This window comes from Capricornis sumatraensis, chromosome 2 (genome assembly GCF_032405125.1).
Source record: "Capricornis sumatraensis isolate serow.1 chromosome 2, serow.2, whole genome shotgun sequence".
Taxonomy (NCBI): domain Eukaryota; kingdom Metazoa; phylum Chordata; class Mammalia; order Artiodactyla; family Bovidae; genus Capricornis; species Capricornis sumatraensis.
In genome coordinates, this window is record NC_091070.1 from 116,365,198 (window position 1) to 116,379,615 (window position 14,418).

Here is a 14,418-nt window from a genome sequence, read left to right on the forward strand (position 1 = left end):
CTGCCTACAATGAGGGAGACTTGGGTTCAGTCCCTGGGTTGGGAAGATCTCCTGGAGAAGGAAATGGCAACCCACTGCAGTATTTTTGCCTGGAAAATCCCATGAATGGAGGAACCTGGTTGGCTATAGTCCGTGGGGTTGCAAAGAATCAGACACGACTGAGCAATTTCACTTTCATTTTCACTTTCTTTGTCTGTTCTGTTTGCTGTTATTTTCTCATTCTGAAAGTTGTCTTTTCACCTTGCTTATAGTTTCCTTCCTTGTGCAAAAGCTTTTAAGTTTAATTAGGTTCTGTTTGTTCATTCTTGTTTTTATTTTATTACTCTGCAAGGTGGGTCGTAGAAGATCTTGCTGTGATTTATTTCTGGGAGTGTTCTGCCTGTGTTTTCCCCTAAGAGTTTTATAGTTTCTGGTCTTACATTTAGGTCTTTAATCCATTTTGAGTTTATTTTTGTATATGGTGTTAGAAAGTGTTCTAGTTTCATTCTTTTACATGTAGTTGACCAGTTTTCCCAGCACCACTTGTTGAAGAGACTGTCTTTTCTCCATTGTATATTTTTGCCTCATTTGTCAAAGATAAGGTGTCCATGCTGCTGCTGCTGCTAAGTCGCTTCAGCTGTGTCCGACTCTGTGCGACCCTTTAGACGGATGCCCACCAGGCTCCCCCATCCCTGGGATTCTCCAGGCAAGAACACTGGAGTGGGTTGCCATTTCCTTCTCCAGTGCATGAAAGTGAAAAGTGAAAGTGAAGGCCCTCAGTCGTGTCCGACTCTGCGCGACCCCGTGGACTGCAGCCTACCAGGCTCCTCCATCCATGGGATTTTCCAGGCAAGAGTACTGGAGTAGGGTGCCATTGCCTTCTCCGAAGGTGTCCATAGGTGCATGGATTTATCTCTGGAGTTTCTGTTTTGTTCCATTGATCTAGATTTCTGTCTTTGTGCCAGTACCATATTTTCTTGATTACTGTAGCTTTGTAGTATAGTCTGAAGTCAGGAAGGTTGATTCCTCCAATTCATTTTCTTCTCAAGATTGCTTTGGCTATTTGAAGTCTTTTGTGTTTGCATACAATTGTGAAATTATTTATTCTAGTTCTGTGAAAAATACTGTTGGTAGTTTGATAGAGATTGTGTTGAATCTATAGATTGCTTTGGGTAGTATACTCATTTTCACTATATTGATTCTTCCAATCCAAGAACATGGTATATTTCTTCATCTATTTGTGTCATCTTTGATTTCTTTCAGCAGTGTTTTATAGTTTTCTATAAACAAGTCTTTTGTTCTTTTTGGTGAATTTATTCCTAAATATCTTATCCTTTTTGTTGCAATGGCGAATGGGATTGTTTCCTTAAATTCTCTTTCTGATTTTTCATTGTTAATGTATAGGGATGCATTGGATTTCTGTGTATTAATTTTATATCCTGCAATTTTACTGTGTTCATTGGTTAACTCTAGTAATTTTCTGGTGGCATCTTTAGGGTTTTCTTTGTAGAGAATGATGTCATCTGCAAACTGAGAGTTTTACTTCTTCTTTTGCAGTCTGGGTTCTTTTTATTTATATTTCTTCTCTGACTGCTGTGGCTAATCAAAAAACCTCCAACAAAACGCCCAGGACTAGATGGCTTCACAGGGGAACTCTACCAAAAATTTAGAGAAGAGCTAACACCTGTCCTACTCAAAGTCTTCCAAAAAATTGCAGAAGAAGGAAAATCCCCAAACTCATTCTGTGAGGCCAGCAATACCCTGATACCAAAACCAGACAGAGATGCCACAAAATAAAGAAAACTACAAGCCAGTATCACTGATGAACATAGATACAAAAATCCTCAACAAAATTCTGGCAAATAGAATCCAACAACGTATTAAAAAGATCATACATTATGCCCAAGTGGCCTTTATTCCAGGGATGCAAGGATTCTTCAGTATTTGCAAATCAATCAGTGTGATACACCATGTTAACAAATTGAAAGATAAAAACCATATGATTACTGAATAGATGCAGAGAAAGCCTTTGACAAAGTTCAACACCCATTTATGCTAAAAACTCTCCAGAAAGTAGGCATAGAAGGAGCATACCTCAACAAATAAAAGCCATATCTGACAAACTCACAACAAACATCCTCAGTGGAGAAAAACTGAAAGCATTTCCTCTAAAACTAGAAACAAGACAAGGGTGCCCACTCTCACCACTACTATTCAATATAGCTTTCATATTTTAAAACTGTTTTTTCATGTACATATGCCTAATAACATACATTGATTGTTTGGGGTTTTTTTTTAGTATGCATTTATTTGGCTGCACCCAGGTCTTAGTTGCGTTATGCAGGATCTTTAGTTGTGGCATGCAGACTCTCCGTTGCTGCGCTGTGGGTTCTAGTTCCCTGACCAGGCATTGAACCCATTTTCCCTGTATTGGGAGGACAGAGTCTTAGCCAATGGACTACCAGGAAAGTCCCTACATTGATTGGGTTCTGAAGTTAAAACAAATTAGCATTTCATGGATAAACCTGTTTGGTCATGATGTATTAGATTTTCTAATATACTGAGGTTTTTGTGTCTTTGATTATGGAAGATATTGGCTTTAATTTCTTTTTCATGTGTTGGTATTAGGATTATACTGACCTTATAAAATGAATTGGGAAATTTTTCATCAGTATGTATTCTCTGGAAGAGTTTGTAGAAGACTGGTGTTATTTCTTTCTTAAATGTTTTATAAGAATTAACCAAGAAAGCTAGCTAGGCCTGGAGTTTTGTCAAAAGGCTTTTAAGTTTTGGATTAAATTCTTTCATAATTATAGGATTATTTAGATTTCCTGTTTCTTTTTGTTTCAGTTTTGGTAAATTGTGTTTTTCAAGGAATTTGTACATTTTCTCTGAATTGTCAAATATGTTGATAACGTTGTTTGTAATACTCATTTTGGAATGTCTTTAAAGATTTTTATTGAGGTCATCTTTTTATTTCTAATTTTAGTACGGTCCTCTTTTTGTGTCTTATTTTTTTGTTGATAAGTTTGCCTAGCGGTTTATCAGTCTTTTTAAAGAACCAATTTTTTGGCTTTCTTTTTAAATTTTTATTTCATATTGGAGTATAGTTGATTAACAGTGTTAATTCAGGTGTACAACAAATTGATTCATTTATACATGTACAAGTATCTGTTCTTTTCCGAATTCTTTTCCCACTGAGGTTTTATGTAATACTGAGCAGTCTGTTATGCTGTGCAGTAGGTCCTTGTTGGTTATCTTTTTATTTTTTGGTCACACTGTGTAGTGTGTGGGATCTTTGTACCCTGACCAGGGATTGAGCCTGTGCCTGCTGTAGTGGAAGTGTGGAGTCTTAACTACTGGACCACCAAGGAAGACCCTATCCAGTAAAAAGTTTTTTTATTTGCTTCCTTGACTGCACTGGGTCTTAGTTGTGACATGTGGAGTCTTTCTTTTTTCAAGTTTTAATTTTATATTGGAACATAGCAAGTTAGCAGTGTTGTAGGAGTTTCAAGTGGACAGCAAAGGAACTCAGCCATACATACACATGTATCCATTCTCCTGGGGCATCTTTGATCTTTGTTACAGCATGCAGGATCTTTTAGTGTGGCATGTGGCCTGTGGTCAGTTCCCTGACCAGGGATCGAACCAGGGCCCCCTGCATGGAGAGTGCGAAGTCTTAGTCATTGAACTACCAGGGAAGTCCCCATCCATTTAAAATAGAGCAATGTGTACATGTTAGTCCCAAACTCCCTAACTATACCTCCCCTCCACCTTTCCCTGCTGGTAACCATAAGTTCATGTTCATTTGCATCATTGTTGTTCTGTTTTGTTTTAATTGCACATACAAGCAATATCATAAGATGTTTGTCCTTTGTCTGGTTTGCTTCGCTCAGTATGACACTCTCTAGTTCCATCCTTACTGCTGCAAATGGCATTATTTCATTCTTTGTGATGGGTGGGTAATATTCCATTGTATGTATGTTCCACTTCTTCCTTATTCATTCGTCTCTTGGTGGACATTTAGGTTGCTTCCGTGTCTTGGCTCTTGTAAACAGTGCTGCAATGGAAATTGGGGTGCATGAATCCTTTTGGACCATGTTTTTCTGTGCATATATGCCCAAGGGTGGGATTGCGTTGGGAGGCAGATTCTTATCTACTGAGAGAAGTCCAATTTTGTCTTCTTTTATTTTTCTTTCAGATGTTGCTCTATAGATTAACATATACAGTCTTTGAAATTACTATAGTCTATCTTAAATTAGTACTTTTACCACGTCAAACAGTATAAGAACTGTAAACAATTTCATTCCATATATCTGTTTCTGCCTTTTGTGTTGATACTGTATTTTACTTCTTCATTTCTTTTAAACCTCATGATACTTATTTTTTTCTTTTTCGTCAAAGGTTTATCTCCTTATTTATTTCTGGGTGTGCCGGGTCTTTGTTGCTGTGTGGGCTTTTCTCTAGTTGTGCTGAGTGGGGACGACTCTCTAGTTACAGTGGGTTTCTCCTTGTGGTGGCTTGCTGCAGAGATGGACTCTAGGCCCTCAGGCTTCAGCAGCTGCAGCGCGTGGGCTCGGTGTTGCGCTCCTGGACTCTGGAGCACAGGCTCAGTAGTTGTGGTGCTCTGAGACACGTGGGATCGTCCCGGACCAGGGATGGAACCTGGATCTCCTGCACTGGCGGTTAGATTCTCTGCCACTGAGTCACCAGGGAAGCTTCTGAACACCAGTGGGTTTTCACTTTTTATCTCTTTAGGATTGTAGGGTTACTTGAATCTGAGATTTGATATTTTCTCAGTTTAAAGAATCCTTGTCAATATTTTAAAATATCATTTCTGTCCTCCTTTTCTTCTGGTATTCCAGTTACATGTGTGTTAGATTTTTTTCCTGTATATATTCATTTTTCTCCACATTCTTTTCTCCTTCATGCATCTGTTTCTGGGGTTCTGCAGTCTAGTTCACTAGTTCTTTGTTTTGCTGTGTCTACTTTATTTTTCATGCCAATTTAACACTGTGGATTTTGTATTTCTGGTGAAATTCTCCATCTTTTCCTTTATTTTCTTGAATGTATTAATCATAATTATTTAAAAATCCCTTTTCCTGTATCTGACTCACCCATAGTTCTTTCTTGTTTTTACTGTCGCCTGTCACCGTCCTCCACCCCCTGGTGTTTTGGCCTTCTGGTTCTGTTTTTACTGTGCTGTAATTTTTGATTGGATAGTGGACAATGTGGGTGAAAAATTCTAGAGGCTTTGGTGTTATCTTCCTCCAGAGATGATTATGTTTTCTTCAAGCAGGCAGATAATTTTGGAGGGTGAATAAAATTCAGCCTAGTGTTTGTTTTATGCTATATTAAGACTTCTTTGTTTGAACTTTCTACTTATTTCTAGATGGTGGCCTGTATTTCTAGTGAGTGACTCCTCTGGGGTTTCATCACTTAGTTTAGCAAGAATGCTGCTTTCAGCTTGGATTCTCCTTATATGCTTCCCTTCTCTGAAGGATGACAACTCCTTAAATCATGTCTGTAGGGGTTGTTACCCAGTGCCTTCAGACTGTTGTATATATTTTATTCTGCTTTAATGTAATTTTATAGTTTTATATAATTCCACAGTTGTTTTGGCACGAAGGCTTCATCTGATAAAAAATACATTGTTGTGGCCAGAATCAGAAGTCCTGGGTGTGTGACAGGGCTGTTAAGCGGCTTTTTTCATACACCAAAGCAGCTTTGATGATTCAGATATTATAGAACCCACCCATATTTTTATTGACATCGTCCACTTTACAGTACATATACAGTGCAAATTTACTTTCAGTTTATTGCTTACTTCATTAAATCTGCTCCTTAGCAAATACCTTGTTTTTTAGCCATATCCCACCTTTCTCATAAAAGGAAAAACTAGATTTCCTTCTTTAGTCTGATTTTTATAGAGCAGCTTCCTTTAAAAATTTTTTAATTTCAGTTTATAAAAATTCTGAGTCAGTGGTATCCCAGTATTTTAAAAGTAAAATAAGAGATTAGTTCTAAAACGGAGTAAGAAGTAATTGAATTATCTGTTCTTTCTTGGATTGTCTGTGCAGTGTATTGGAATGTATTAAATTTTCCTTATAGACCTACATTCCCTATTAAACTCAGCCTTAAAACCAAAAATCAGAGGAGAAATATGTGTGATGTGATTTAGGAGGATGTAGTTAATTGGAGTGGTTCTTACCCCACAGTCATTACTTTGATTTTTGTAAGATAACTGTTCTAAATGGGAGTTATGGTTAACGCCAATGCTTTTTCCATTAAAAAAATATTTTCTGTAGTAAATTTTATTATTTCCATTTCAATCCTGTGATAACTTTTCTTCTCAGTGCTTTTAATTTTTTTTTGTCTTTATTGTATTTTTATTGGGGTTAATAAATGTTTTTCAGTGTGTATTTTAAAGCAGTATTTCTCAAAATGCGGTCTGAAAACCATTGCTAGTTGAGAACTGTTACTGGTTTGAAACAAATAATTCGTGGAAACTGAGAGTAAAACTTTAAAAATCTGACATTCGTAACATGGTAAAAATTGAAACATTGACAGTATGGCTATATTCTTATTTTATAAAAATGTGAGTCTACAGTGGATTCGCCACAGTTTGAGAAGCACTGTTTTAAAGGATAATTTGATTACTCATCAGCTGTCTATATGTAATTTTATAAATTTTTATCTGCTTCCATTGTAAATTTTCTTTTTTTGGTCTTTTATGAATTTTGCTTACATTTTGTAGGTTAAATTTTGTAATGAAGATTTTTAGTTATTAGGTTACTTTTTGGCTAATAACATACTTTATTATTTCTAGTATAATAGTAATAGTTTTAACTTGTGTCTTTCAGACTTTTTTCTCCTGAATTAGTTTTGCAGTTGACAGTGTTACTAACTACTTGATAGGTTATGAATATGAAACTGATCAAAACTTCCTCAGGTGTCAGAAATCCTCGTCTTGTTCTGCATCTACTGGGTCTTTAAGTGCTGATGAAATGAGGAGGGAAAGGTGGGATTACAGAAACCAGGAACTGGCTAGATTGGTTTGCATGAGAAAGGATGCCAGAGGGACGGGAAGAGCAAAGAGGAGATTTCAGAGTGGTGAGAGAGAGGAGTTTTGGAGTTTATGGAGAAAAGAGGTAAATGAGGTGAGAAGAAAGACTTTGGGAAAAGATATGAATACAAAGGTTTTAGAAAGTTTTGTTGTGTATTATGCTACATGATTCCCCTTTTGCTGCTTTCTCAAATGACCATCAGTAAAGAGCTGCATCACTTTATCACTTCTGATGCATTCTAGAGTTTTATATTTCTTTTGCATCTATCACTGTGTTGGGATGTACCTCAGGATAGTCCATTTTAGTTTGCTACACAAATGTTAGTTGTGTATGTTTGAATTCTACCTTGTGTTTGTTAGAAGTCATTATCAGTTTTTTTCTATATTATTAAAAATTCTCTAGTCAGTTTTAACTTGTTCTCCACTCCACGCCACCCCCCAGGCTCACATAAAAGGAACTGAACCTAGTGTTTGGGAGATGTTCTAACTGACCTTCATGCCAAGGCAGCCAAAAGCCTCTTGAAAGATGAGGGGGAGGTGGGTGGCATGCATACGTGCATGAAGCCCATTCTGTCCATTCTTTAATAACTCAGTTACAGTCCAGTATATGGGTGTACCACTTCACTTAACCATTCTTTTTTCATATTGCCTGTGTACACAAAAAGTGGTACCTGCCTTTTCAGTAAAGAATGAATTAAAAAAAAAAAAAAAGAATGAACGTTCTTATTCTCAACCCACAAGCCACTGTAGCCCCAGCACCCTCCTCACCCCAAGGGTGTGCCCAGAGGGGAATTCAGGATAGAGAAAAAAGGATACTGGGCCTCGATAGTTGAGATGCACTGCTAATAACTCCAGTGAACCCACAACTCTTGCATCTTCCCTTACATAGAAAAGCACTGAAATCGTTAACTTGAGATGTCATTTTTCGCAGTTAGCAGTAATCTTTTGATGTTCAATTACATATCTGTTTTTTTGCAGCAAAAACTTATGTATATTCTGGGTTCTCCTTTACCTCTATGGTGCAGCTCCTCAGAACCATCTGAGAGGCTGTCTTCAAGGCCGTAGTCCTCAGTAAGGATAATAAACATAACTTGCAACTTTCGGGTTGTGTGCTTTTCTTTAGTTGGTATTTAGGTGTTTTCCATGCTTTTGCGTAAGTAATTGATGTTGATAAATAAAGAACTCGATTAGTCTTTACATGTGTTGTTGTTCAGTTGCTCAGTTGTGTCCAACTCTTTGCGACCCCAGGGACTGCAGCATGCCAGGCTTCCCCGTCCTTCACCATCTCCCAGAGTTTGATCAGTAATTACATATGTAGTTATTTCCTTAAGAAGAATTATTGGATTGAAAGTTATGAGCATTTATCAAATTCTTCATATATATTCATAAGTGAAAAAGCAGTTGTTTGAAGTTACTAATTTTCACAGAATAAATATTGCCAGAGTGCAGCTTGCAGATCATAAAACCTTTTTAAACCAAGAAGATTGTCTTGATGTTAATTTTCTCTAATCCCTTGTTTTCATTCGGTAGCAGACCAAAAAGTTTCAGAGATGAGGACCTCATTTTGGTATTGTGTGATAGTCTACCTCAAGATTTACGGGAATTCTCCAAGCCAGTCTTCAACAGTATGTGAACCAAGAACTTTTAGATGTTCAGGCTGGATTTGGAAAAGGCAGAGGAACCAGAGATCAAATTGCCAACATCCGTTGTATCATAAAAAAGCAAGAGAATTCTAGAAAAACATTTACTTTTGCTTTATCGACTGCACCAAAGCCTTTGACTGTATGGATAACAACAAACTGTGGAAAATTCTTAAAGAGAAATTTGTGTGCCTCTTGAGAAATTTGTATGCAGGTCAAGAAGCAACAGTTCGAACTGGACATGGAACAACAGACTAGTTCCAAATGGGGGAAGGAGTACGTCAGGACTAAATATTGTCACCTTGCTTGTTTAACTTATATGCAGAGTACATCATGTGAAAGGCTGGGCTGGATGAAGCACAAGCTGGAATCAAGATTGCTGGAGAAATATCACTAACCTCAAATATGCAGATGACACACCCTTCTGGCAGAAAGCGAAGAAGAACTAAAGAGCCTCTTGATGAAAGAAAGAGGAGCGTGAAAAAGTTGGCTTAAAGCTCAACATTCAAAAAATGAAGATCAACATTCAAAAAATGAAGATCATGGCATCTGGCCCCATCATTTCATCATGGCAAATAGTTGGGGAAACAATGGAAACAGTGACAGGCTTTATTTTCTTGGGCTCCAAAATCACTGCAGATAGTGACTGCAGCCATGAAATTAAAAAGACACCTTCTCTTTGGAAGAAAAGCTGTGACCAACGTCGACAGCACATTAAAAAGCAGAGACATTACTTTGCCAGCAAAGGTCCGTCTAGTCAAAGCTATGGTTTTTCCAGTGGTCATGTATGGATGTGAGAGTTGGACCATGAAGAAAGCTGAGCGCCGAAGAATTAATGCTTTCAGATGGTGGTGTTGGAGAAGACTCTTGAGAGTCCCTTGGACTGCAAGGAGATCAAACCAGTCAACCCTGAAGAAAGTCAGTCCTGAATATTCATTGGAAGGACTGATGCTGAAGCTGAAACTCCAGTACTTTGGCCTCCTGATGCAAAGAACTGACTCATTGGAAAAGACCCTGATGCTGGGAGGGATTGAGGGCAGGAGGAGAAGGGGATGACAGAGGATAAGATGGTTGGATGGCATCACCAACTTGATGGACATGAGTTTGAGCAAGCTCCGGGAGTTGGTGATGGACAGGGAAGCCTGGCGTGCTGCAGTCCATGGGGTTGCAAAGAGTTGGACACGACTGAGTGACTGGACTGAATAATCAGGAAGCTTTTCCGTTTATCTGGTTATATATGTGCTCCTTTCTTGTAGAACAGAGGTACTTCATCCTCTCCACTCTTTTTAATATGATTCAGAGTGGATGTTTTTATTGGTTTGCTGCTTGTTTTTCTCTTTTCTAAACTCAGTAATATAATAATAATAATGATAAATTATGTTTATATAATATTTCATGGGTTATAAGGCACTTTGATAGATATTATTTCACTTAATCTGCATGGTTTCACTGGTGGGAAGATATCTGTATTTTACAAAAGAAAAAAATTAAGAATCTGTTGCCAAGGTAACCCAGTTAAGTTGTAGATCTGAGATATAAGCCCTGGATTTCTGATGTATTATCTGGGCAGTATAGAGTAATAATTAAGACAGTTCTAGAGCTAAAGTGCTTGGCCTCAGAACATGGCTTTGTCATTATTAGCTCTTGGGAAAGTTTCTTAATCTTTCTGCCTCAGTCTCTTCCTCTGTACCATGGGGAAAAGAACGGTCCCTACCTCGTATGGTTGTGATGAGGATGAGAAGTGAAGTAGTGTGTATAAAGTGTGTGGAAGAATGCCTGACCTAATAGGAGTATTCAGTGACTGTTGGGTGTTACCACTGTGTTCTTACCACAGCTGCCCCTCTCACCGCTTTTCCATCACAGCCTTCTTTGATTCCAGGACCAGACAGCCGGCGGGTGGTTTTTCTTTCAGTGTTGACTTTTTGGGTTGTGTTCTGGGAGCAGTTGCTTTGGTATTCTGGTGATGTTCTTGGTTTATTTGCAGAAGAGCATGACAGTGAAGAAAATGAGAAAAGGCGAAAAAAGAAAAAAGGTACCAAGAGGAAAAGAGATGGAAGGGATCAAGAAGAAAGGACTTTGTCTTGTGACCTGAAGCTGGATGACATGCTTGACCGCACCTTAGAGGACGGCGCCAAGCAGCACAACCTGACCGCAGTCAACGTGCGGAACATCCTTCACGTGAGTGCGACTGGGGCAGTTGTGTAATGGGAGCACAGCTCTTTCACAGGAAGCAAAGGGAAATAATTAGGAAACGTTGCAGTCTTGATATGTGAATTACTAACTTTATGAATTCCTGGTGGTAAAATATTCATTTCAAGGTAGCTCTCTCTTTGCATTTGGCACAAGTTTGAAATGTGAACACATGTGAAAGAACTTGACTGGGAAGATAAACTGTTCCTCAGCTTCCTTCCACTGATTTGATTGTTTCTTGTTTAGCAGTTGGAAGATAATGGGAGATGATAATGTTCAAGGTGGACTTACTCTTGTGGGTGGATATGTCTGAAAAGATGCCCAGTTAACAGTTTACAGTACTTTGCACATAAGCAAATTCTCTTCTTTGCCATGTAGAAGTACAACTATTTATAAGACTGCTGTTGTTCATTACTGTTTCTCTTAAGCAGGTAGTGAACTGGAGAATTTTTTTTTTTTATGCGCGCCATTCCTGTTAGTATCAGCTAGTGAGGTTGATCCATTTGCTTACTACATTGTTGGAAGCTGTGTGCTTCTCTCCAAAACTTGCTCCTTTGCTTTCAGTTGCCTTGCTTTCCCCTAATCGGAAGCCATTGGAGTATCTGACTCTCGTTTATCCTCTGCATATATCTAGCAGAGTTACATAGAGATGAGTATTACCTGGGTAATACATCTTTGTGTCATAAAGTGAAATTTCCTCTTTCTCCAGGAAGTAATCACAAATGAACATGTGGTGGCTATGATGAAAGCAGCCATCAGTGAGACGGAGGATATGCCAATGTTTGTGAGTAGTCCTTGTTCTTCTAGTGCCATGAGACAGAGCTGTCTGTAAACTGGCGAAGTACAGGAAGGAGGTCATTTGGAAGTCTGTAAATAATGTAACAGTTAGGGACAAAGTCAGTCACTCCATGATTTTTATTGACTATTTTCTTCTCATTTTCCTTCTTAGGAGCCCAAAATGACACGCTCTAAACTGAAGGAAGTGGTGGAAAAAGGAGTGGTGGGTGTTCTGTTTTTTCTTTGTTGTATAGTTAGCTTTGTTAATATTATCTAATTCCAGGTTATTTGTAGGGCAGAAAACTGTAGGAAAGATTATGATCTAGGTTTTCCTCCTTAAAGAAATAGTTGTAAAAGGCAAATAGACATGTGGAGACGGAATATATGAAATTACTGTCATAGTTTATTTTTACTTTAGTTGCTTTTTGGGAAGTGCTAGGTAGATAACTTTCGGAATGTTTGAAAGCAGTGAGCGAGGACAGTTTTCCTGTTCATGTTGTGAGATATGTGGCAAAGTGATTAACGTAGTATATTTCAAATTGTATTTCAGGGAACAGTTTTATCACGATCACCCTAGTATGGGTCCCTCACGAGTGTTTACTGAAAAATACATATTTGGGGGCTCACCTCAGACTGAGGAATTGGGACCCATGGGTAGGGCCTAGGAATATGCATTGTTGAATACTAAGGTATGAGAGCCACTTGAAGACTTTTGAAGCATTCTGATATAGTACAGCAAGCTCTTTGATGCTAGGGACTGTATTTTCTTCTGCTTAACAAGCACATGTCCAACTTGTGCTGACCTTTTGTAACAAGGCAGGAGATAGTCCTGAGGGAGTCCATTCTATCTCTGATAGTAAGGAAGATTTGCCTCCTGGACCCAAAATACATATTATAGTTTTTGTCTGTTTGTCTGATTCTGTTCCTTGTAGCCCTGTAGAGGAAATATCTGCTCCTCTTTCATATGACCTTTCCTCTAGTTGAAGAATGCTAGTATATCTTCTCATAACATTCTTTTCTTGCTAAATGTCCCCCAAATTAAAAAAAAATTTTTTTTTAGTCAAGTTCCATAGTACATAGGATCTTAGTTCCCTAACCAGGGATCGAACCTGAGGCCTCTGCATTGGAAGGTGGATTCTTAACCAGTGGACCACAAAGGGAAATCCCATGCATTGGCTTTTTTTGACAATCACATCGTATCTGTCTAATTGACTAACTCTGGTTGCATAAAGTGAAATTTCATCTTCGGGAAAATAATTACAAATGAATATGTGGTAGCTATGATGAAAGCAGCCGTCAGTGATACAGAAGTTATATGAAGTCTGCCTGACATAGAATAAAATTAACATTAATTCCGTATTTGACTTGGGAGAAAAAAAAACCCAAGGAGATCCAAATCAGGCTCTAGATTATGTTTACCAACCATGTATATAGTTGCATAGAAGGTGGACATCCCAAGACTGTAGTTTGTATGAGGAGCAAGGTTTAAAGTCCATTTCTCTTGCTTTTTAATACTTAATAGACTGACTCCTTCCTGATGGATTTGGCAGTAGGGAAATCTGTTGGTTTAAAAACAAACATGAGACGAACTGTGGACCTGAATCGCATTACTCCCTTTACCCTATATTGGACCTGGCTACACAGAGCTAGATGAATAGCTGCAACATAGCAGGGCTGAGAAGATGTGGAGGACCTGAGGATTCTTGTAGAGACAAAACCTAATGGCCTGCTGGAGTTTGTTCCTGATGATCTTGTTTGGGTCACCATTAGATGGTCAAGAAATTATACACTCCAGCTACATACTCTAATGGCTTTTTGTCAGGAGTTATGTAAGAGATTTTAAAGGATTCTTTAAAAAACTTTCCCCCTACCAACTCTATTTTTTAAAAATTAAGAAAAAGTTAAAAGAATTTTAGAGTGAATCTAGATTGCATCTAGACTTAACAGTTGTAAAATTTTGCCATATTTGCTTTATGTGTATATATATCTTCTTTTTTTCCCTATACTATTTTGAAAAGAAGTTGTGTACAAATTGATGCTTCATCCCTAAGTCCTTCCCTAAGAACTTTCCATGGCTGGCTTTTTGGAGGCATACTTACGGTAGCTTTATGTTATTGATTAAAAAAAAAAAAATCACAATTTGTGTGATTGATTACTAATTGATACAAATGGCTGCTATTGCCTATAATGTCATAGATTTGTGCACTGTGGTTGTTTACAAATAGTTCTCACGTTTGTTATTCTGTGTGAGCCCAAGCTGTAATATAAAGTAGGCAAGACAGACACTTGGTCCATTTATGGGTAATACAGATATTTATTAGGTTTAAGGCAGAAATACTAATGGTGGGAAGAGATTTGTCTCTCCTTTTCTTCTGCCAAGCTTTGACAGATATTTGAGCGTGCAGATCAGTACCCCTACATCACTGTAGTTACGTGTTAGTCCCATGGCTCCTTGTGATGGCAGAGAAGTAAAAATGAAAAACGGTCCAGTTTAGTTAAGAGAACTTACCTATTTATATTCTTTGTTGGTAGGTAATTCCAACATGGAATATTTCACCAATTAAGAAGGCCAATGAAATTAAGGTAAATTTGGAAGAGGTAATTCTATTTTTCTCAAGAAAGACTTCATCAGTCTCAAAACGCTTTTATTTGTTAACTTTTTTTGGACCTATATATTTAGTTAAATTTCAGCTTTGGTTTTTTCCATTCTGTTACTCTTAGATTTGACTCTCATGCTAGAAATTAAAAATTGTTTTTTAAAGTTTA

The 14,418-nt window shown here is 37.9% G+C and overlaps 1 protein-coding gene across 1 annotated transcript in view; it reads left to right on the forward strand.

Annotated features, from left to right (window-relative positions):
* Positions 1–14,418, forward strand: part of LOC138071534 (GON-4-like protein) — an 83,795-nt gene that overhangs the window by 16,489 nt on the left and 52,888 nt on the right. The window contains exons 3-6 of the mRNA XM_068963061.1: positions 10,670–10,863; positions 11,585–11,659; positions 11,825–11,875; positions 14,185–14,235. Coding sequence (XP_068819162.1) covers positions 10,670–10,863; positions 11,585–11,659; positions 11,825–11,875; positions 14,185–14,235 — 371 coding nt within the window. The remainder of the gene's footprint in view (positions 1–10,669; positions 10,864–11,584; positions 11,660–11,824; positions 11,876–14,184; positions 14,236–14,418) is intronic.